Below are 24,589 nucleotides of genomic sequence, written 5' to 3' on the forward strand. Positions count from 1 at the left end.
AGAGAATGTGACTCATTTCTTCATTAATTTTGTCGCTCGGTGAAACTGGTCCAATTTCCTCCCGTTTTCATTTTGTCGTGATTGCCGATCTTCACCAAATTAACGGCGCACCGAGGCCGTGTCAGCCACGCGCTGCTCCACCGCGCTGCGGCCTCTGCGGTGCGCCCTTGGGCGCTGCTGCCTCCCGCGCATCTCGTCGTCCTGCGTCCGGTTCTGCGGGTGTAGACGCCTGCAAGGGCTTCGCAAGGCGGGTCCGCCGCGGGGGCTGGGCGCGACCCCCGCCTGCGTCCGCGCCGCTCCGAGCCCCGGGAGCGCGCATTCGGGCGGCGCAGAAGCCGCAGTTCGGGCGCTGGAGGAAGGCCCCGGCTTCGTCGTCCGCCGCCTCCTCCCGGCTGCCTGCGTGCCTGGCCCAGGCCCTGGGGGGACAGCGCTCCTCCCGAGGCCCCCCGGGGGTCACAGAGTCCTGCGGCTGCGCACGGTGCGGGGGGCGGGCAGGTGCGGGGGGCGGGCACTGTGCACTCGGTGCGGGAGGCGGGCACGTGCGGGGGGTGGGCAGGTGCGGGGGGCGGGCACGGTGCACGCGGTGCAGGAGGCGGGCAGGTGCGGGAGGCGGGCACGGTGCACGCGGTGCGGGGGGCGGGCAGGTGCGGGAGGCGGGCACGGTGCACGCGGTGCGGGGGGCGGGCAGGTGCGGGAGGCGGGCACGGTGCACACGGTGCGGGGGGCGGGCACAGTGCACGCGGTGCGGGGGGCGGGCAGGTGCGGGAGGCGGGCACGGTGCACGCGGTGCGGGGGGCGGGCAGGTGCGGGAGGTGGGCACGTGCGGGAAGCGGGCCCGGTCACACGGCGCACACGGTGAGGGAGGGGGGTGGGCGGGAGGCGGGCACGGCCACACGGCGGGGCGGCCGCTCCCCCAGCCGCAGGGCCCCTTGGCCGCAGAGCCCGGGTGCCCGGCGGAGCGCGGGAAAAGTCGGGCGGCGCGGGGGAGCGAGGCGCGGGCCGAGGGAGCCGCCGCCCGCCGCCCGCGGCCCTCCGCCCGCCGCCGCCCCACAAAGCCCCGCGGCCCGCACGCGTCGCCATGGCAGCGCGCCCCGCCCCCTGACGCCGGCCGGCGCGCGGAGCCTGCTGGGAGCCCGCCCGCCGCCCCGCCGGCCTGGAGGTGGCGGCCCCGATGTGGGCGGCCGGGCGCTGGGGGGCTGGTTCGCCGCCTCGGTCCTCCGGCGCCGCGGCCGTGCTGGGGGCGGGCGGCGGGGGGCAGGGCCCGCCGAGCCGCAGCGACTCCACGCTGTCGCTCCTGTCGCCCCTCGGCCACCAGAGCTGCCCGCTGGACTCGGACGACGGCGACGCGGAGGCGGAGGCGGAGGTGGAGGTGGAGCGGGGTGGAGGTGGAGGTGGCCGCCCTGCGAGGCCTGCGGTTCCGCGGGAGCGCCAGGTAACCTCCCGGCTGCGGGCCTCCGCGTGCGCCCACCCCCCGCCCTGGGCACCTCGGGCGTCTGCGGGCATCTGCGGGCACCAGCGTGCACTCCGCCCCCCCCCCGGGCACCTCGGGCACCTGCGGGCATCTGCAGGCACCTGCGTGCACCCCGCCCCCCGGGCACCTGCGGGCATCTGCGGACACCTGCGTGCACCCCGCCCCCCGGGCACCTGCGGGCACCTGCGTGCACTCCGCCCTCCCCGGGCACCTCGGGCATCTGCGGGCACCTGCGTGCACTCCGCCCCCCCCCCCGGGCACCTCGGGCATCTGCGGGCACCTGCGTGCACCCCGCCCCCCGGGCACCTGCGGGCATCTGCGGGCACCAGCGTGCACTCCGCCCCCCCCCCCCCGGGCACCTGCGGGCATCTGCGGGCACCTGCGTGCACTCCGCCCCCCCCCCCCCGGGCACCTGCAGGCACCTGCGTGCACTCCCCCCCCCCGCCCCCCCGCACCTGCAGGCACCTGCGTGCACCCTGCCCCCAGGTACCTGCGGGTGCCTGCTCCTCCTCTCCCCCGGGCTGCCCCCAACACGTGGCTGGTTCTAGCAGGGCTGGGCCTAGTACTGAGGCCTGCTGATCCTGCCCCCTCTCCTCCCTGCGCTCCATGCCCGGGCCTGGGTACGGAGAAGTGAGAACACAGGGCTGCCCCTGCGGGAGTGGCTTTCCGAGCCAGGCTTGGTAAGGTAGGTCCCTAGTGCCCGAGACTCCTTGTCACCTCCAGAAGGCATCCACACAGTGGCGGGCTTCTGACTGTCCCACGGTGCAAGGCACAGGACAGGAGACCACAGAAGTACGGAGCGCAGAGCCCGTGCTGCGTGTGTAAGCAGCAGCACAGCGCCTCCGGTGCCAAGCGTTCATACCCAGAGCGAGTGGCCAGAGCACTCAGCGACTCAGTGAAGCGACTCAGCGACAGCAGGGAACCTCTTAACCGTGAAAAGTAGAAGTAGGTCCCTTGATGGGAATGGAGGTCGGTAGGGGTAACCACGCAAGCCACGCGGCTGGACTTGTTGTAGCAACTGCAACAGGCCTCTGATCAGCCTGGTAGGAGAGCTTGATGATGGGGCTGCGGGAGTCCATTTTCATGTGGGTCTTCACAGGCATTCTTCAGGATCAAGTTGGTCCCAAAGATTCTTAGAATTATTTTAAGGCTTTGGAACATACCTCCTGAGCCCGACCAACAGGACTGAGCAGCCTGGACCCTGCTGAGCTATCAGTCCCTGGCACGATGGCTGTCAAAACCACAGCTCAGCCGCCGAGACCTTGCATGAGCTTACAGGAGCCAAAGCCCTAACCAGACGGAGCTCAGGAGAAAAGCCAAACAGATTTCTGGTCTCACTGTCGCCCAATAAGCAGGTGGCATCCCAGGGCTCAGGCTGCCTTCCTCACCACTGCCTTATCCCGGGTCATTTGCCGTGAATCCAAGGGAACAGGTAGGATGCAGCCCGGAAAGAGTGAAGGCGTGACCGGCCTTCTGTGTGGCGAGTGCAGATGCCTGGGTCCTTCCTGCTCCTGGAGAACAGATACATGCAGCCGTTGTCTCCAAGTGCTTCACAAAACCTAGCATTTCCTTGCAGGGAAGATCCACGTTCACAGAATTTCCTCAGTGGCCCTCCCTTCCTCTCACCTTTAGTTGGCGCCCTGGACGGTTGGGGCGTGATGAGAGGGGGAGGCTGGCGGCCTCGGCTGCAGTCCTAGTCCCAGTCCCCGGCGGTGAGCGTGCTCTCCGGGGACCAGGAATACATGCAGAGCCGTGTGGGACTTGACCCCTTCTGTGCGCTCTTCATCTGCCATAAAGACAGACGCAGGCAGGCATCAGGGGCTCATGGTGATGTGAGCTCCGGGTGTTTGATGTGCACATAGAGCCATGCTGAGACGATGCATGGACCTTCAGGTGTGTCGGAAAGGACGGAGACGAAGCTCACCGTTGACTTCAGAGGGGATGACAAGTATTTTCCTAGAGTCTTTTATAATATGCCTTGGGCCTTCTGTTTATTCAGCTCTCTCCTGGTTTTTATATCACTGTATCCATTAGGAAGACCGTGCCTTAATAAATATCTTAGGCATAAAAAGCTGCTTATCAAGCCTCTCTTGATTATGGCTAGAGCCGTAGTGTATATGCTATACGTTTGGTTGTGTATATGCTGTCATTTGTTAAAAATGTTAAGGAGTCTAATATTTAAAATGTCATTTTTTAGGGACGCCTGGATGGCTCAGCTGGTTAAGCTTCTGCCCTCGGCTCAGGTCATGATCTCAGGGTCCTGGGATTGAGCCCCGAATTGAGCCTCCTTCTCCCTCTTCTTCTGCCAGCCGGTCCCCCTGCTTGTGCTCTCTTTAATTCTGTCAAATAAATATATGAAATCTTTTTTTAAGAAAAAATTTTAAATGTCATTTTCTAAAGATTTTGTTTATTAGAGAGAGAGAGAGGAGGGGCAGAGAGAGAGGGAGTAACGACTCCCAGCTGAGCAGGGAGCCCAAAGCTGGGCTTGATCCCAGGACCTCAAGATCATGACCTGAGCAGGAGGCAGACGCTTAACCAACTGAGCCGCTCAGGTGTCTCTAAAAGATCATTTGAAAAACAACAAACAAACATAAAACACTTACGTTCTTTCAACAAATACTTAATTATTAATATATTCTAGGCCCTAAGCTAGGCTCTTGCAATAAAAAAATGAGTTAAAACATGCTTTCTCTTTGTACAGATTCAAAGCCTATGGCAGAGATGAACAAATGATGGAAAGACTGAGGCACTTAGTCCAGATTTTTTGCAGAGTTTTACTGTGAGGCAATAAAGATTAATGCCTGAGTTGAATCTGGAAGGGAGAATAGCAATTAGCCATCGTCCTCCTCCTCCTACTAAACGACGTGTGTCAGATGCTTACTAAGTGCCCAGAACCCCTCTGCGTACTTTAGCGTAGATTGTCTTGTGCGGTACTGCCTGTGAGGTAGCCTCCGCTGCTACACCGTCATTACAGGTGACAGCAGAGGCCCGAATAGGTTTGGAAATGGACTTAGCCAGGAGGAAGCACGTAGGGATTTACCCGGAATGTTTTACTCCCAAACCTAAGCTCTCGCGCGGATACATGAGGAGGTCGAAGCATTTCAGTTTTAGACAACGCTGCAGAGGGCATGGCCCTTCATCAGTCTGCTTAAGTTCAACAAAACTGAAATAGTCCAGATCAGCCAGTGGCATAGGAAGAGGCCGGGAAGATAGGCAGCAGCTAATTCGTGGGTGTCAGGCTGTGGGGTTTGAGCTTCATCTTGTGGGCAGAGGAGCCGCAGAAGAACTTTGAGGTAAGGAGTGACATGATAGGAGGATGCATTTGAAAGGTGGATGTGGCAACAGTTGTGGAAAATGGCTTGAAACAGGAAGAAAGGCCAGTTACGTCCAGACAGTGGTTGTAAGGTTGGAGATGAGGAGAATGGCTTGAGAAAATGGAAAGAAGTAGAAGAGACCTGACTAGTAGTCATGTGGCTGTGGGTGGTAGGGGGAGTCAAAGTGGAGAGGGCACCAGGAGTCCCAGGGCTGGGTTTCTGGCACGGCTAGCTGGGTGGGTATCGGTATTCTTCACTGATGTAGGGTTATAAGAGGAGGAGTAAAATTTTTCTTGGTGGACAAGGTAGTGGGTAGGGGGTAGAAGATGATTAGGCTCAGTTGTCACTGGTTGATATTTAAGTGGAGTGGAGCTGTCTATCAGGCAGTTGGAAATAAGTTTAGGGCTCAGGGAGAAAGAGCTGCCTGGGAATGACTGATCATCAGCACCTGGTGATAGTTGCTGAGACAGGGGGAGCAGGTAAAGTCTGGGGAAGGGAAGATACCTGCGAGAAACAACACATCGACAGTGTCCCCTTTCCACCGGGCTAGAAGTTGCAGAAGGACATGGATGGGTGGAGAAAGAGCAGCAAAAGAAAGTGACTGAGCTGAAGCTACGAGGTAGGAAAAGTTATGCCGAGCAGTGGGAAAGGCTGTTGGTTGCGTGAAGCAGGAATGTTAAAGAGGCAGAGGAGCTGAGTCTATGAACGCCGAGTCTTTAGAGCTACCTCGGGTCCTGAACAACCTTTCTCTTCTTGGGTCCTAATGGTTCTGCTTTTGCTCAGTTTTATGAGGCTTGTGTGTCTGGCTGAGGCCCAGTATCTCCCCGCACCCGCCCTTCTCCTGAGCTTGAGTGAGTGGTTATCCACGTGCCCAGGAGCGACCACCGGCAGGTGCAAGTGGAGATGAGGGAACAGAAACGGAGAGTCGTGGACCCCGTGTCTGCAGAATTGGCGAAAGGCAGTCAACTAAAACGTTAAAGTACAAGAGCCATAAATTTTTTTGTGACTTTATTTCAAGACCATTTAAAACTTACAGAAAAGTTGAGAATTTCTGGGGCACCTGGCTGGCTCAGTCCGTAGAGCATGGCGCTCTTAATCTCGGGGTTGTAAGTTTGAGCCCCACGCTGGGTGTAGAGATTACTTAAAAATAAAATCTTAAAAAAAATGGAATTTTTGTTCACCCTTCACCCAGAATCCTTGTTAACATATTTGCTTTATCATTCTCTCTCTCTCTCTCTCTCTCTCTCTCTATATATATATATATATATATGTATGTATTCTTATATATATATGTATGTATTCTTTTTTTCCCCCCTGAACTATTTATTTGAGAAAAAGGGAAAAGTCTGCTCCAGGATATGATTAGGATCATGCGTTGTAATTAGTTAAAAATTAGAAATTTTTAAGAATAAAAAATTATTGTCATTGAGGCAAATGGACTGGGTGTGAGTTATCCCAATGAGTTTTTAAGTAATGTGATTTTAGAAGTCGAAGGAATTCCAAGGCAGTTTGATAGATAAACCAATTCGAATATTGGACTTCCTGTTTATGATTTTCCAAGTGTATGTGTATAATTCATACATATGCATTTATAGAAATCACAGTATTGTAAATCTGTTATTAAATTCTGCTTTTGCTGCCTGGTTAAGTGATTTTGACTGTGAAGCCGAAGAGTTTTGAGTACAAATGCTTTGTGTCCCCTGTTTTGGAATAGTGTGGTTGAAACAGAAGATAACCAAGAAGAACAGAAACAGGTGCACCTACCAGAGAGCCGCCTGACACCATGGGAAGTGTGGTTTGTTGGCAAAGAAAAAGAAGAACGTGACCGTCTGCAACAGAAGGCACTGGAGGTAAAACTAGGCAGTATCCTTTTTTGCTTAATTTATGAGTTCTCATATTAGAGCTGTTGTCAGAATTAAAATGTTAATGTTATTATGCCTCAAAACAAAATTTTTCCATTTGTTTGTATTAGTTTGCTAGATCCATTTTAATAACTCCTATAGTAGAAATAGCATATGTTCACTGTAAGCACATTTGGGAAATACAACTAAGCATAATTAAGAACATTAGAATCTCTGATTTCACCACCTAAAGATAAAAATGGTTACTATTATTGCATATAGGCTTCCTTCCGGATTTTCTTCTGTGTATATTAAAAAACATCTATAAACGTTATACGAAGACACATAAAATGGAGCTTCACCATATGTACATTTAACTAAAGTAAATGCAACTATATTTACTTGGTAAAATTCCTAAGAAAGAGAAACCAAAGTTGAAATAGAGACTGGAATCTACCCCCATATTACTCAGAGGCTGGGCCCTAGAGCGGGTGAGTGTGGGGGGATGGGAATCTGCTGGGCTTTCAGGGTTTTTCAGTTCTCTGTGCCGCTGTGTCTCGCTGATGGACATCTCTGTGTTTGTGATTGTCTCTGAACTCTCTCTAAACTCAAAAAGTAGTGTGAGATACATTTTCACATGAATCCTTCATTTTTTTAACTCTTATATTTGCTGTTGGGAACCTAGCAACTGAGTAGATTGGGATGATTTGGCGTCCCCTAGTATCCAGACTCACTCTCTGAATTCTTCCTATCTGATCACAGTAACCAAGTAGATTTGAATGGTGAGGAGTAGGTTTTATTTCTTTTTTTTTTTAAATTTTTATCTATTTATGATAGTCACACATCTTATTTCTAATGAAACAAGGATCAAACTTTTTGGTAACTTTCTCCTGCCTGTAACACTGTTAATATATTTCTATATCATTAAATATTTTTACAACATTATTTCTGAGTGGCTGGCTAAGATTATTACAATATACTTTAAATGTATTAGATAGAGGTTGCCTGAGTGGCGTGGTCGGTTAAGTGTCCGACTCTTGATTTCGGCTCAGGTCCTGATCTCAGGGTTGGGGGATGGAGCCTCACATCACACTCCTCACTGGGAGTAGAGCAAGCTTGAGACTCTCTTTCCCTCTCCCTCTTTCTCTGCCCCTCCCCACCGCACTCTCTCTCCCTCTCAAATAAATAAATAAAACCTTTTTAAAATGTATCAGATGTATATTAGAATATAGTTAATTGATTCCCTATTTTCATATATTTAAGTTAATCTGTTAGTAATTATGTTTCCATAAAAATCCTTAGATCTAAAAGCCTTGCCATTCATGATCTTCCTTGAAATAAATTTTTCCTATCAGTTTTGAAACTAGTTATTTCTGGGATGGATTTTGAACCAGATAGGCAGTCACATATTTAGGAGGCTTGGCATGATTCAAATGATTGTAGAAGTCAGTGCATTCTATTTCCCTTATTGCATGATATTTGCATTCTAAAAAATATGTTCCTGGAAAAGTGCACAGAACTCCTTTCCTTTGGAAGGTTTGGAAGGGCACAGGGCTTGAGAAAGACCTTAAGATTTGATGCCAGGCAGGCTTGTGTAAGCTTTTTTGCTTCAATTTCCTTTCTGTATAATAAGAATAAAAATAATACCTATGTCACAGGATTTTTGTGAGGTTTAAATGAGACGAAATATGGTGACTGGTGGTGTTTTATTAGTGTTGTTACTGATATCATTGTTATTCATAGCCTTCTTGAAGGTTTTTTATTTTCAGAATTAGCGTGTATTATTGAGACCCCAGACTCCTATCTCAGCCTCAAGTTTCAACATTACCAATTACATTATTTAGTGTAGTAGCTTTCGAAATATTTTGTTCATGGTGAAAAATCTGCTTTGTTTCATGTCACACACAAATCCATACATGTACGTATCTGAAATGATGTCTTAATTTTGTGCAAAACCTGGTATGCTATTCTTTCTTTCCTTTTATGTTTTGTTTTTTGTTTTGTTTTTAAAGGCCAATCATAACCCACTAAATTGGTTTTATTTTTATTTTTTTTTAAGATTTTATTTATTTATTCATGAGAGACACAGAGAAAGAGAGAGAGAGGGAGAGAGAGAGAGAGAGAGAGAGAGAGAGAGGCGGAGACACAGGCAGAGGGAGAAGCAGGCTCCCTGCAGGGAGTACCATGTGGGACTCGATCCCAGGACTGCAGGATCATGCCCTGGGCGGAAGGTGCTTAACTGCTGAGCCCCCAAGGTGTCCCAACTAAATTGGCTTTAGACTTACAGTTTGGAAAACACTGATACAGTGAGCCATGGATAAAGTGGAGTTCAGTTTATTGTAGTTAGCTTTATCTCTAACCTCACTAGAATTCACTTGTTATATTAAGGAAAGGAGGACCACTTTAAGTCATTTTTAGAGTCGGCATGCAATAAAAAGTTAATTAAATTACAAAAAATTCATAAGGGAGTCTGGGCTTTGGAGTCACACAGAAGAAGGCTGAAATTATCCTTGCCATTCTGTGACCTTGAGAAAGTTACCCAACTTCTCTGAGCCCCCAGGCTCTTTATCTATAAACCAGATGTTAGGCAATCGTGAAGTGGCTAAAAGCAGAAATGCTTGAGCTTCCTGGATTCAAAACTTGGATCTTGGGCATATGCTTAACCTAGCTGTGCCTCAATTTCTTTATCAACGAGAGGGAGAAGAATAATATTCACCTCCTAGTGTTGTCACGAGAACTAAATGAACATAAGGATATGGCCTAGTGTATAGGAAACATTCAGTGAAAGTTCATTGTTGTCACACGTTAAAGCAGATGGTAATAATAACTACTGAAGGTATGTTTGGAGAACAGATTAGAATAATGAATGTAAAGTCCCTATCACAATGATTAAGCATGTAGCAGAGTATAATTAGTTGAAAGATTAAAATCTCTTCATGTATTTTGCAGTTTGAAATTTCTTATGGCTATCTCATTACTTAACTCTAAAGCAATTAAAGATATTTTAGAATAAATCTTAGTGTATCAGTCACGCCAGGGGTATCATAACATATAGGCCAGCTACTTACTTTGTAAGTTTATTTTGTGCTGTTGTGGTAGGCACATTTTTCATGCCTTTTCCTTGTTCTAAGTGATGCTTTTCTTATTTTTCTGCCCTAATTTACTGCATTCTTTAATTTGTTTACAGATCATATCATTAAAAGCCTAGATTATTAACCACAGAAACAGTTCATCTCAGATTCCTATTGAGGGCCAGAAAGTAACTTTGCCAATGTTTCATTTCATGGCAAAGCTGGGACTGGGTCCTGGTTCTTTCAACTTTTAATGTAATAAGTGCGTGTGGGTTTTTTATTCCCCCCCCCCATAATATCAAGATCTATTGTAGAAATAAATGGGTCAGACTTTGTATTCAATTTCAAACTTACCCCGGTGGTCTTATTTTCTTCCTTGAAAACTTAAAGGGAAGTTTAAAGGATAATTGACTCATTAAAAAGATCATCTCTTCTCATAAATTCCATTTCAGCAGCAGACATGTAGACACAAAATAACCTGCTTACGAAATTTTTTACATTTGTAACTGATGTTGAAAAATATAGTAAATGTTGAACATTAGTATCATGAAAAACTAGCATATTGGTTTTCTAGATCATTTACATTCTATATTTAAATTTTTATTATCAAAAAATTCTTTAGCAGATTCCTGTAAATTCTCTATAACCTTTGGTTTAATTCTAATTTTTAACATTTGCTTTAACATTTTAATAAAGTCTGTTCTAAATCATAAAAAATGATGTAGTTTGTGAATAACCCAGGTACTTTTGTCTCCCCCCGCCCCATGTGCCTATGACCATTTTACTCATCAGCCTTCAACAAAGAAATAGGTCAGGATTTAGAGTTGGTGAAACTCAAAACTGCCACTTTTCCTGATTGTTACCCTTAGTGGTAAAAAGGTCTTTGAAAGTCAGCAAAAGCTATTGAAATAAAAATGTATTGTTTAGGATCCTCTTTGGATTTTGGTTTTCCACCACCAAATGTTCACTGTGTGGGAAAATAGCTATAATCATGTTGAAACTCAGTGGTCTCCCAGAAGACATCGTAGGAGCCCCGGGGGGGAGAGGACCCTGTTGTGTCCAGAGGAGGTGTGCCCTGGTGGTAAACAGGTGGGGCATTCTGGCGGGATTCTGAGAGGGGCAGCCTTGTGTGTGTTTGGGATCGAGGTTGTGTCTCAGAAAGGGATGTGTGTTCTGGGGTAGCAAGTTCCCTGAACAGACATCATGAGAGTAGAGCACAGTTTGGGTCTGCTTTGCATTTTCCAGGTACTTTTCACCTTTCATCTTTAATTTTTTTTCTAAATATTTTATTTATTTATTCGTGAGAGAGAGAGAGAGAGAGAGGCCGAGACACAGGCAGAGGGGGAAGCAGGCTCCACGCAGAGAGCCCGATGTGGGACTCGATCCCGGGTCTCCAGGATCACGCCCCGGGCCAGTGGTGGTGCTAAACCGCCGAGCCACCCGGGCTGCCCTCATCTTTAATTATATCAACTAAAGGTTGGGACACAACGTCTGCTTTTTCTCCCCCTGATTTTTGAATTTAGTTATGTGAAGAATCTTAAAAGGGTACATAGATACAATCAGTCATCGTAAGTTGTATGTTTAAACAATTACTTTCCTTGAAAATAAGACTGCTTTTGAAAACTTTGGGTCTGTAGTTGTCGGATCTGTGTCCGGCCTGTCACACATTCCTCAGGCCTTCTGCCCCTCGCAGCTCCTCCACCGCGCCAGCCTCCCGGTCTGCTCCTTCCGATGCAGTCTGCAGCTTTTACGCATTCAGAATCCTCCCCTTGGCCCTGTGTCCCAGCCTCATGGTCCTCAGTTTCCTCTGCCTGTCTCGAAGGACCTTTTCCCATCTGGTTGGTCCTGCACTCTCGTCTTCTAGCCGTCACCCCGCCGCCCCACCTAGTCCCAGCATCTCCTCGTTGTGTCTCTCTAATGGTACGCATTTCTGACTGCCCTGGTCCACACTGCTTCTCCTCTCATCTTCTCTTCCCTCCCCTCCCTTCCCTTTCCCTTTCCCTTTCCCTTTCCCTTTCCCTTTCCCTTTCCCTTTCCCTTTCCTGAGGTGGTATGCACAGCCCCTCCCAATGTGGTGCCTCCAGAGTCACAGTAGATCGGTGACACCTGGAATGGCATCTGTATCTATGCTTGCCATCTTTACAGCAGGAGCTGCATCAAAAAAGCGTGGAGTGAATGAGCAAGGCACGGCCTCTGCAGAGGTCATGAGGAATCCCTTTAAAACCCAGACGGATGTTTTACTCTGTGTGTGAGGGGGTGAGGAGTATACAGCGTTTAAAAGTTGGAAGACTCTCTGAATGAGTGAGGGCAGCTATTTTCTGTGCAGCAGGATTTTAGGATGAGAGGTCGCGGAGGACAGGTGTCCCACAACCAGTTGTTCTAAAGTCTAAAAGATAGGTTCTTGGTGTCAGGTTTTATCTTCATTTCATTTAACAAACTGGAATTGTCTGAGAGTTGAAAAATTGGCCTTCCCTCTAGCACCCATGCTCAGGTAGGGAGGTCTTTGGGAAAGGGAGGGATGGGGAGGAGTGAGGTCCACCGAAAGATAAATAAAAGTATCCGATTATTAGTATCTAAGGAGGGAGAAGAAAAATAACCAGTAATTATGGCAGTGGAGTCCTAGGAGTCTAGTTTGAACAGCATTCTCAACTAATGCAGTAATTTAACTGATGAGTGACAGAGTGGTGGCATTCAGCTCGAAGTTTTATTTGGCTATACCTTCTACATTCTTTCTCCTGAGGAAATGCCCAAACGTGTAGATTCGAGTGACAGCAAGGCAGTTAAATAATCTGGGATATGAATGTGGTTTTGTTTTACACTCCAGCAGCTATAAAATCAGTGAAGAAAAATCTGGATTCTTTTTTTTTTTTTCCTTAAGAAAATGGAATCGCTTCTTTACATTTCTTTGGTTAAATCTGAATCAAAATTTTAATTTAGGGATTATTTAATTCCGATCCTTTATCTGCATTAAGATCTAGAAGCTTTTTATAACTAAAAAAGTTGCAGTTCTCTTGAGCTTCTGCCAATAGCGTACAATGATGCCAAAATTTATGTGTGGGAAAGTTGATTTCAATGAGGGTAATTTAGCTGAAGTTTAGTCTAAGAAACTAGTGTTTTGCTGCCAAGCAATTATTTGCATTTCTAAAAAATGACTTATAGTTTTTACCAATGCTTTCTTTTCATCATAGGCTACTTACTTAAGTTATTGTTACTAATGGTGTATTTTCTATAAAGGAAATTATATTCTTGTTTAATTTGGTTAATGTCAGCCTTGTTTTTGATATGCGATTTGAGTACTTCTATTAAATGCTGCCTTTATTTGAATAAAAATCCGTAGGAATTAAATCAACAGCTAGAAAAAAGAAAAGAAATGGAAGAACGTGAAAAAAGAAAGGCAATTGCTGAAGAAAAGCACAAGGAATGGGTTCAGAAAAAGAACAAACAGGTAAGGACCCACATACTGACAGCTCTTTTGCAAAGTCTTTTTTTCATTACTTCCTCATAACCTAGGTTTTTGAAGGTTCTGTCAGATTCTTTGGCCTGATATTTTTGCCCCCCTACCTTCGTGGACATTTATGAGATCTCTGTCTTTACCCTTTGTTCTCTGCTTCTCTCCCTTTCCCCTCATGTGGCTTCCTTGTATCTTGCAGCAGGTAGTCATGAGTCTGTATCTCGAGGCCTGACTTCCTGGAGTCTTAGAGTTCAGCATCTTAGGTTGGCAGGCACCTCCGAGCCTGCAAATCTATAACACTTATCCATTTTTATCTATTCTCCTTTGATTTCTGCTATAGTATGACTCATATCAATTAGCCAGGCATCATCAGAGTTATTCTATTGTTTGTGACCTCCCTTCACCCCTCATTTCCTTTATAGTCACCACTCTGCTCTTTCCACTCTCTTCCTGTCTGGTCTCGTTACATCTTTCAACTTATTTACTGTTTATTTCCCCATACTTGATGTAAGCTCCATAAGACCAGAGATTTTTGTCCCTGTTATTCAGTTCTCCAGCAGCTAGATTAGTGCCCGACACATAACAGATGCCCAAAAATAAGTGTTGAGTGAACGAAGCCATCCTCTGTGGCTTCTCCAGACTGATCTTGCTGAAAAGGTTGAATATCATTCCCCAATTCAAAATATTTTTTTTTTATGATTCCCTAAATCCCTCTGAATAACGTTTTAACAATTCTAGCGTGCTGGTTAAAGATCCACCACTCTCTGCTCTCTGAGCCATATCTTCTTCCATCCGTGGTTCCCTTCATTGCTTCGTACCAGAATTCTTTTGAAAGCAAACATGGGATAATCATGGCTCATCTTATTATTAGTTATACTGGAAATTTGGGGGAGGAACAATATTATTTTCATGTTAAAGCAGGCATAGATATTTAGTGGAGATAGAATATAAATTTTATATTATTTTTAAGAACACGGTAGATTTCAGAGAAATCTCAAGCAATAGACTGTGCTCCCCACCCCCCAGGGATATGTATTCATGAGAAATCTTGAGAACACTTCTGTTTCTCACTTCCTTATCTTTTTATATTATATTTCATCAGCATGGAATCTCTTCATATCCCCCACCCTACCTTTCCCTTTATTATCCTTTTTTTTTTTTTTTTTTTTTATGATAGTCAGAGAGAGAGAGACGCGCAGAGACACAGGCAGAGGGAGAAGCAGGCTCCATTCACCGGGAGCCCGACGTGGGATTCGATCCCAGGTCTCCAGGATCGCGCCCTGGGCCAAAGGCAGGCGCCAAACCGCTGCGCCACCCAGGGATCCCTCCCTTTATTATCCTACTCAAAGTATATCCTACATGAATCATTCACTGATCACATGCTAGAAATAGAAAATCTTTCCTTCTCTGAATCCTTGTTCAATTTATATCACTTTGTATCTTGTATATATTTTGTTGCTATTTTGGGTTATGCATATGTCCTTGCTTCCTTGTAATTTTAAGACTTAAGGGTAGGAATTATTCATTTTTATTTTTTAAAGATTTTTATTTATTCCTGAGAGACAGAGTCAGAGATATAGGCGGAAGGAGATGCCGGCTCCCTGCAGGGAGCCCGATGCAGGACTCGATCCCAGGACTCCAGGGTTATGACCTGAGCCAAAGGCAGACGCTCAACCTCTGAGCCACCCAGGCATCCCAGGAATTATTTTTTATATTACTTTTTATCTATTATAGGATCTAGCATCATGCTTTGTAATACAGTAAGCATTTGTTATTAGAATGAATGAATAAATCTGTTCTCTTTCAGTTTTTTTTTTAAGATTTTACTTATTTATTCATGAGAGACACAGAGAAAGAGAGAGAGAGAGAGAGGCAGAGACATAGGCAGAGGGAGAAGCAGGCTCCCTGCAGGGAGCCTGACGTGGGACTGGATCCCCAGGTCTCCAGGTCACGCCCTGGGCTGAAGGCAGCGCTAAACTGCTGAGCTTAGCAGCAGTTTAACTGGGATGCCCCATCTTTCATTTTTAATACATTCTTTTACTGGATCTCAAATTAGAAATTTTGAAAATACCTATTTTTTGTCTGTTTTCTATTATGATTTTCACATATTTAGAATGGTATTGTTTTTATTATTTGATTCAATTTTATATGGATTTTAAATTTTTAATTCTAATTGTCCTTAACTATTGTGGAATGTAGTGCTCAGTGGGATTAGTAAGAGTGCTAGTCAATAATTTCAGTAGGTTGAAGATGGCATAGCTTTTGTCATTCAGCTGTTGTAAGAAGGAAATTGGCTGGATGTCTGTGTGTTATACCATAAATGTTCTTTATTTAAGAAGTAAATTATTATTATTTTTAAGTTTGCTTCATTCCATAATACAACAAGAAAGTTCTTTGTGAATCAGTGCCCAAATCAGATTAAGTCAGTGTGACTATTTGCAAAGTCTGTGTGATATTTTGTGCAGTCTGTAGCCATAAAACTAAACAGTTTTACATGTACAGAGTAGTATCCTCTCTCCTCTAAAAGCTTCTCTTATCTTCTGGCTCCATTAAGCTCATTTTACCATGCCAGTCAAATATAGTTGTTGTTTGTCTAAGAATGTAAGATACTGCTGAGAGATGATATAGTCTCTATTTTAATTAGTGTCAGTAGATCTAATCCAGTTATTTGAGAAAGAATTTTTTTTTTCTTTTGGAGGGAAATGGCTTGTCCTGACATAAATCACCAATTATTGAAAGCAAAATTCCATAAGCATGAGAATGGTTCAAAAATAAGCTCTGAGAAATTAAATTTATTTATTCTGTAGAACTCTTGTGCAAGTTAAGGAATAATTGATTACTCTGTCTTTTTTTTTTCTTTTTCTTTTAGGCCTATCAGATTTCCTATGCAGTCTTAGATTTACCTCTCTTTGTAAAGACTGCTCTCCTGGTTCTTCTCTTCCCGTCTGGCATCTCTGTTTACATTTCTTGGTGTGTGGTCCTCCACTGCCTCAAGCTTCCTTCACATTTTAGTTATATCTGTGACATAATTTTCTTGAAGTCATTTTTGCTGTGTTCTATCAAAAAATGAGACAAAAAGAATTTGTTATCTATTAGCAAAGTTAGTTTCTTCTAATACAACACTAAATTGTTAAATCCTTTTCAAATAAATGGCTTATCTGGTACTCTTACATTTGTGTGGCCATACTAATTCCTTTTTTTTTTTTTAGATTTTTCTTTTTTACAATGTGTTATCATACGTGTTGTAAAAGGGCCTTATTTACCTTCATTGTTTTAAAAAAATATTTAGAAATAAAATTACTTTTAATTCTCAAAAGATGGAACTGACTTTTTAGTGCAAAAAATTAATTCAGATCAATAAAGCATATGATAACACTATTATCAGGCATCATTCATGCATTCAGCACTTTCCAGATAATTACTGAAGGAACCAAAGTAGAAGTTAGAAACTTTAAGTAGCCAGTCATTTTGTTTGTTTCCTTTAGTTGCAAGAAACAAAGGTTCTCTGGGGGCCCCATCTTAAAAAATGGAAGATTTATTGTTGTGCTCTGTGGTATAGCGCTGGAGTGCCAGAAAATCTGAAGTCACTTAGCAGTGGGCTGCTCTCTCCTCATACATCCCTCTGAGTGCCTGCTCTGTTCTCCTTTTGCTAACTAAAGGCATTCCATGTTCTCTTTTCTAGTTTAGATTCTACAGAAAGTCCTTTTGATTGATGTTTAAAAGAAATTTCATTGAACTGTAATTTACATACAATAAAATAAACCCATCTTAATTTGGATGAGGTTTGACAAACTTACGTACCTGTATAATAAACAGCACCACACTCAAGATAATAGAATATTCCCGTCTCTCCAAAAAGTTCCCTTGTGCCCCTTTGCATATAACCACCTGCTCCGCACCTCCAACTAGCCCCAGCTACAAGGAAACCATTAGTCTGTTTTCTGTCCTTGTAGATTAGATTTGCCTTTTCCAGAATTTCATATAAATGGAATCGTAGAATATATATCTTCTTCTGCATTGGGCCTCTTTTGTTTTTAAAATGTCCTACTATTAAGATTGTACCTTTTTATTGTTGAGTAGTACTCTATTCTGTGCAGTACCACAAATTATATATCCATTTACCAATTGATGGAAAAAAGGGTTGTTTCCAGTTTTGGGTTATTATGAATAAAATTTTCTGACCACTTATGTATAAGCCTTTGTGTGGATATTTGTTTTCATCTCTTGGGTACATACTTAGGGCCTGAATTGCCAAGTTGTATGGTGAGTATATTCAAAAGAAATTACCAAACTGTTTTTTAACGTGCTTGTGTCATATTATATTTTTGGACTGTGGTAGGAAAGTTGCAGTTGCACCACATCCTTGCCCAACTTGGTGTTGTCTGTCTTATTCATTTAAGTCATTCTAGTAAACATGTGGTAGTATGTCATTGTTGTTCTAATTGTCGTTTCCCTGAGATCTAAGGATATTTAGCATCTTTCATAAGCTTAACTGTATTAGTCTACCAGGGCTGCCATAACAAAATACCACAGTCTGGGTGACTTAAACAACAGAAATTTATTTTCTTCCAGTTCTGGAGGCTGGAAGTCTAAAATGCAGGTTATCAGTGAAGGTTTCTCCTGAGGCCCCTCTCCTTGACTTGCAGGATAGATGCCTTCTCTCCATACCCTCACATGCCCTTTTCTCAACATGAATATCCCTGATGTCTCTTCTTCTTCTTATAAGGACACCAATCCCATGGAATTAGGGCCCTGCCCTTCTGACTTTAATCGCCTTCATTAACTCCTTAAAGGTCTTGTCTCCAAATATAGTCACTTTGAAGGTTAAAACCTCAACATAAAAATTTGGGGGGACACAATTCAGTCTATAACACTGTCAACCATGTCTACAATCACTTTTCCTGCTTTTGTTTTGTTTTATGCTTAAGTTTTTCCCATTTTGTGGAAAGATTGTATGTCTTTTTCATAAGTTGTATGATTATATATTCTTTTCCTGTCACATGTATGTATTACAAGTATTTCTTCCCATTTAATTTTCCTTAATGGTATTTTTTTTAAGAGAAGTCTTAAATTTTGATAAAGTTCCATATTTAAAAACACTTTATATAGCTTGTGGGTTTTGTGTCCTAGTTAAGAAACATTTGCCTTCACCAAGCAGGTATAAATATTCTCCATTGTTTTCTTTGGGGATTTGTGTAACTTTAGTTTTTACCTGTACGTGTAATTGAGTTCATTTTAATGTGTGGTATGAGTTAAGGGTCAAGGTTCATTCTTTTGTGTATGGAGGTCCAATTGTTCTAACACTATTTGTTGAAAAGATAATCTTTTCCCCGTTTAATTACCTTGGCACTTTTGTTTAAAATCAATTGACCATATAAGCATGGGTCTATTTCTGACTCTATTCTCTCCCTTTGATCTAATCCTGAGCCAGTACCACATGAGCCTGTTACTATAGCTTTATAATTATTGAATTTATAATTATTCTAATCAGTGTAAATCTTCTACCTTTTTTCTTCTTTTTCAAAATTGTTTTTAGTTACTCTGTATCTTTCCCTATACGATTTAGAATCAGCTTATGAGTTTCTCTGATCACGTTTGCTTTAATAGTGCCTGACACTATTGTGATTTCATTAAAAATATAGATCATTTGGGAGAAAATGGCCATCTTGATAATACCAAATTCTAAATGTATAAACATCATTTTTCTTTCTATTTGTTGAGGTCATCATTAATTTCTCTCAGTAATGTTTTTTTAGTTTTCAAGGTACAATGCTATTATACATCTTTTGTTAAATGTATCTGTAAGAATTTCATGTTTTTGATGATGAGAACAGTTATCTTGCCTTATTCCTCATCGTAAATTATGACTTCCATGCCTGGTTTTGATATCAGAGTAATACGAGGCTCTTAAGATGAGTATGGGTGTGCTCCCTTTTTCTTTATTTTCTGAAATTCTTTGTGTAGTAATTGGTATTATTTCTTCCTTAAGTGTGCAGTGGAATCTGGCAGTGAAGGTATTAGAGGCTGGGGTTTTCTGTGTGGGAAAGTTTTAAATTCTGCGTTATTTTTACGTACTCTGTTTTCTTTTTGAATCAGTTTTGGAAAATGATATATTTTAAGGAATTTTGACATTTCATTTAAATCAAATTGACGTAAAATTATTTTTAACATCCATTTCAATATCTGCATGTGATCTGCTACTTACCATCTGTATGAGTTTAGGCAAATGACTTCTTTGTGCCTCATATCCTCATTTGTAAGTCGAGAATATAACAGTGCCTACCTCATACTGTGGTTGCAAGAATTGACACAGTACATATGTATAAAGTATATGGAAAAGTAACAGGAAGAGTCGGCACTCAATAAATGTTAGCTGTTACAATTGAAGACAGTGTAGGGATGACTGCTTGTTGGTGAGGTTGTGGAGGAGTCTCGTGAGTCAGAGTGAATGACATATGCTGTGACATCCTTTTTAATCTTGTAACTTTTCTGACAGTATGAAGTAGTTGAAATCCAGTATTGTTTCAATGGAAAGTAGATTTTCAGCAAGGAAGGATTCCTTTTTGTAGCTGTTGACTGCCCAGCAAGACAGAAGTACACATAGTATCTTGGGGAATGACTCAGGCTTGATTTTCTTTCTTTTTTTTTAAGATTTATATATTTATTTGAGGAGCCCACGTGGGCTGCATGACCCTGAGGGCCCATGACCCTGGGATCATGATCTGAGCTGAAACCAAGAGTTGGTTGTTCAGCCAACTGAGCCACCCAGGCACTCTGGGCTTTGAATTTTAAGACCTGTCTTTCTTGTACAGCCCCTGATGTATATTCTATGTAACTGATGTTTGTTACTTGGGTGTTAATTGAATTGCTCATATTATGCTATAAGATGCTTTCAAAGGAAGAATTTTTTTCTTTGCTCATGTATCTTTTGCTTGTGAAGGGTAATGAATCTGGCATTTGTATTGCATACAGTTATGCCTTACATATTATTTTCTAAACCTTTGATAAAGAGAGTAGGCCATGTCATTGGTTTAGAATGTAGGTGGGTTGGTAAGTTATCTTCAGAATGAAAAGGAAAAAAAAAAAACATTGAGTTATAGTCAACTTTTTTTTCTGTAAAGGGCCAGATAAATAATTGTCTTTCGAGGCCATAGAGTCTCTGTTGTAGCTACTCAGTTTTGCTATTGTAGTGCAAAAACAGCCATAGACAACAAATGTATAATAAATGGGTGTGGCCATGTTTTAATAAAACTTTATTTACAAATGCAGGTCTGTGGACCATAGTTTGCCAAGCTCTGGCCTGGGTAAGATGTATAAGAATTATGTAGCTAGAGATTTGACTGTATGTGCCCTTATAACAGTATTTAATGGTCCAGAATGTTATTTTTTTGTCCTCTGTAGCTTACAGATAGTGAAGATTTTATCTAAGCATTTGTATTGGCAAACTGTCAGGAAATGTACATATATGGCAGCTATTTTAGAGTAAAGGTAAACATTACTAAAAACACCAGATTCAGAACACTCTAACAGGTTGTAATTTCTGTTCACTAATCAGCAAATCTTTATTGAGCAACTACTGTTTACGTAGCACTGTCACAGGCTCCGAGTATACTTTGGTGAGCAAGGTCTTTGTTACTATCATCATGAAACTTCTAGCTGAGCTACTAGACTAAAATTGACCAGGGGATTACAGGTATGTTATATATTTTCATAAGCCCACATTGTGTCAACCACTGTGCTAACCACCTATTTTAAGAAATAACTGAAACTTAGATAATTACTGCATATAGCACTCCTTGCTTGTATGAGCATTATTACAGACTCCAATTAAAATTCATTCATTTTTATTTAAGCAAAGAAAAGAAAGAGAACAAAAAATTAATAAGGAAATGGAGGAAAAGGCAGCAAAAGAATTGGAGAAAGAACATTTACAAGAAAAGGCAAAAGAAAAATATCAAGAATGGCTAAAGAAGAAAAATGCTCAAGAATGTGAGAAAAAGAAGAAAGAAAAGGTATTTTTACTAAAGTGACCAATTAGAATGTATGGCTCTGGTGTTCGTATGTGCCAACTATATTGTATAGAAAGTTTCCAATTGAAAATTTGCACCACCTTAGCACAAAAATAAATATGTGAAGCTATTCCTACTTATTATACTATGTGTAAGTTTCAGAAATGAATATGCATTTGTGGTTTTCTTAGGTTGAGAAATATTAACAAACCTGTTGATGTATTTTCAGTCAGGTTCAAACTTTCATCATTTATGCTTTTAAATATTTTTTGATGCACTTTTGCAAAAGTCTTATTTATTGTAAATTACTGTTCTATTTTAAAATAGCGAATTGCTTTTTTCTTCTTGGGTCTGATGTCTTACTGTTTAGAAATAATCATTTTTAGATCACATCCCTGATCATGTTAAATTTTACTATCAAATTATAGAAATAAGATTTAATATTTATGATCAGTAAGCCATTGGGGTGGGAAGCTCTTGGGGAAAAGAGTGGAATATGAATAGAATTTTTAGCTACAGAACATCACTAGAAATTCTTTGGTCTTGTCATTTTAAGGAAAAAGAAAAACAACGGCAAGCTGAATTACAGAAAAAAAAGGAAATAGCAGAGAAAAAGTTTAAGGAATGGTTGGAAAATGCAAAAAATAAACCTCGTCCAGCTGCAAAGAGCTATGGTTATGCCAATGGAAAACTTACAGGTTGGTTGTTATGTTATGTGGCTTACATAAATATGGCTTGCAGGAGCAAATATTATACATTATGTTTCCTTTTGACAGAAATAGAAATGTGTAAAAATCATTTTTCTTTCAAATTACTATTTTCTGGAAGATTATAACATACTATGTTCCTATAGAAATACTACAAACTTTTTTGTTATTCTCTTATAAATCTGATATATTTTAAAGGCAGTAGTTGCAAAACTGTAAAGTAATGATTTCTAACTTTAAGAAACACATAAAACTTTCTTACATTTTTGGTTTTTGAAGCTTTAATGAGGATATATTTAAGAGGTCATTTTTCCTCCCCTTCTTCTAACTGTCTCTGAGCCAGAGCTTCCAATCAGTGTCTTTGGCACATTCCTTTTGCAGGATGGAATACTAGGCAGCACATGAACCCCACACAGAACTGGTTGGCCTTTAGGCTCGCTCTGATTATAAATGGCAGTGCATGTTTTTCTTTGTACTTCATGTTGGAAGCTCAAACCTTGCTGACAGCTGCCTTCACTTGTTTAAGTGATTTATTATTAAAAATACTCCCATTCTGTTCTGTTCACACAATAGAACATATTCCAGACTTTGTTTTGACCGTCTTGGTGAAGTGTGTGTTGACATATCTATGCAGTCAAAGTGGGTTGCCAGTGTCGGAACGACACATTCCTGCTGTCAGGGTTTAGGCCGCTCCTACGTGTCACAAAAGCCATCCATTACAGCTACTAGGCACTAGACATGGTCTGTTTGTTTCTGTCTCTTTTTCTGTTTGAAAAAAGGAGTAAGTAGTGATTTTAACCAACCAATTGGATAGCAAAGTTAGAACTTCAGGTGGGAATATATATATCGGTTAGAAGTTGTTTGCTACAGTAATGGATTATTTTATTAGCTTTTTTCCATTTTAATATTTTGTACAAGTAAACATTTATCTGCAGGTGCTTTACTGCTCTTAATAATCAAAATTACAGTGGTACTTTGAAATCTGAGTGATAGTAATATAATATTTCAGTGATTCAGTATAAGAGTTTTGATTCACTTTAGCTAAATATACATCATAGCTTTTTTTTCTCTAAAGTTCAGTGTCTGATGAGGGAAAACTAGTATACAATCTGGTTTCCCAGACTGAGTTAAGAAAATGAAGATTTTGATCAGTTTAAGGGTTCTAAAAGTAATTTCTTAGTAAAATTTTTCTATTATTTATGTAGATTTTACAGCACTCTTTGGACTTTCTTAGTTATCATTTATGTTTTAATTTTTACTGCAATACTTGCTGTCTTTGAAAAATGTTACTTGTTTGAACCTATTTTAGAGTTCAAATTTTAAATGTATTAAATTGGCTTGTCAGTGATGTTTTTGCTGTTTTGATACTGTAACATTTTTCTAGGAATTTAAAAATAGTTTATTTGATCTCAAGGAGTTATTTCTGGTTTGTTTTGTTCTTTTCAATAATTTTAGATTTTTACAGTGGAAATTCTTATCCAGAACCAGCCTTTTATAATCCAATTCCATGGAAACCCATTCATATGCCTCCTTCCAAAGACGCTAAGGACCTTTCGGGAAAGAAGACTAAAAGGCCTGTGATAAGTCAGCCACACAGGTCATCGTCGTCTCTGGTGGCTCAGAAAGCCAGAAGCAATCTTTGCCTTGGAACTCTATGCAGGATACAGAGATAGTGGGTGTAGGACATTACATGCTTTTACCTGGAGCTATTTAATTTTAAAAGTAGAATCATTTTTGACTCCTCAGTCAACAGCTCCACATTTGATGTGATTATTGACACTTTCACATTTTGCATTTGTATATGTTGTCCTTAGAGTTAATTGAAGAAGGTGTTTTATACATTTTCATTTTTATAAGTGCTTCAATGTTGATCTTGGCATGTTGTTTCACAGGATAAGCGACTGAATATCTAACTGTTGTGTTTATATTTCGCTTGTATTAAAACTACACTGTAATACCAATAAAACCAACAGTTTGTGTTGTGTTCTTTTCGTATTCTGTGTTTATGTTTATGAACATAGTAAGATTAAGCTTAAATTGTTCAAACAAGCATTTCCAAACTGTATCACCAAGATAACTCTTAGAAGTATTTAAATGGATTGGATTCCTAGAGTAATCAATAACAGTCTTTGTTGATAACTTTTGGTGTATTTTTTCCTCTGTAAATATTTTTAATGACTAGAGGCATGTTTTATAACAAGGAAATAAGGGTTGAGTTTTTGAAAGGGAAATTTTAAAACATTGTTATATGCTCTGGATCTTAGATACCAATCTTGAGACACTACTAATATTTTGCTACACTTTGTACAAACACATACATTAATTATAATTAGGTGTTAAATTTCTGAAATTAAGATTATCAGTACATTATTTTTTAAGATTTTTTAAGACTTATTTATTTTTATTTATGGTAGACAGAGAGAGAGAGAGCGAGAGAGAGAGAGAGAGGCAGAGACACAGGAGGAGGGAGAAGCAGGCTCCATGCTGGGAGCCCGACGCGGGACTCGATCCCGGGACTCCAGGATTGTGCCCTGGGCCAAAGGCAGGTGCCAAACTGCTGAGCCACCCAGGGATCCCCTAGTACATTATTTTTTAATGTTAAAGATTAAGTGAGATTTTATTGAAACAGATCATATTAGTAAATACATAAGTAAAGTAGTTCAAAAAATTAGTAAAATAGCACTCAGCACTTCTTACTAAATTTAACAAGTTTGTATCTTTTTTT

The 24,589-nt window shown here is 41.9% G+C and overlaps 1 protein-coding gene across 1 annotated transcript; it reads left to right on the forward strand.

Annotated features, from left to right (window-relative positions):
• The first annotated feature begins 1,120 nt into the window (after positions 1–1,120).
• Positions 1,121–23,859, forward strand: CCDC34 (coiled-coil domain containing 34). Its single transcript, XM_055317794.1, is given in 7 exon segments — positions 1,121–1,380; positions 1,382–1,432; positions 6,500–6,635; positions 13,035–13,142; positions 21,002–21,160; positions 21,714–21,855; positions 23,320–23,859. Coding segments are annotated over 7 exon segments (1,023 nt in total). The 5' UTR covers positions 1,121–1,171; the 3' UTR covers positions 23,538–23,859.
• Positions 23,860–24,589: the final 730 nt, after the last annotated feature.

Source organism: Nyctereutes procyonoides, unplaced genomic scaffold (assembly GCF_905146905.1).
Source record: "Nyctereutes procyonoides isolate TBG_1078 unplaced genomic scaffold, NYPRO_anot_genome, whole genome shotgun sequence".
Lineage (NCBI taxonomy): Eukaryota > Metazoa > Chordata > Mammalia > Carnivora > Canidae > Nyctereutes > Nyctereutes procyonoides.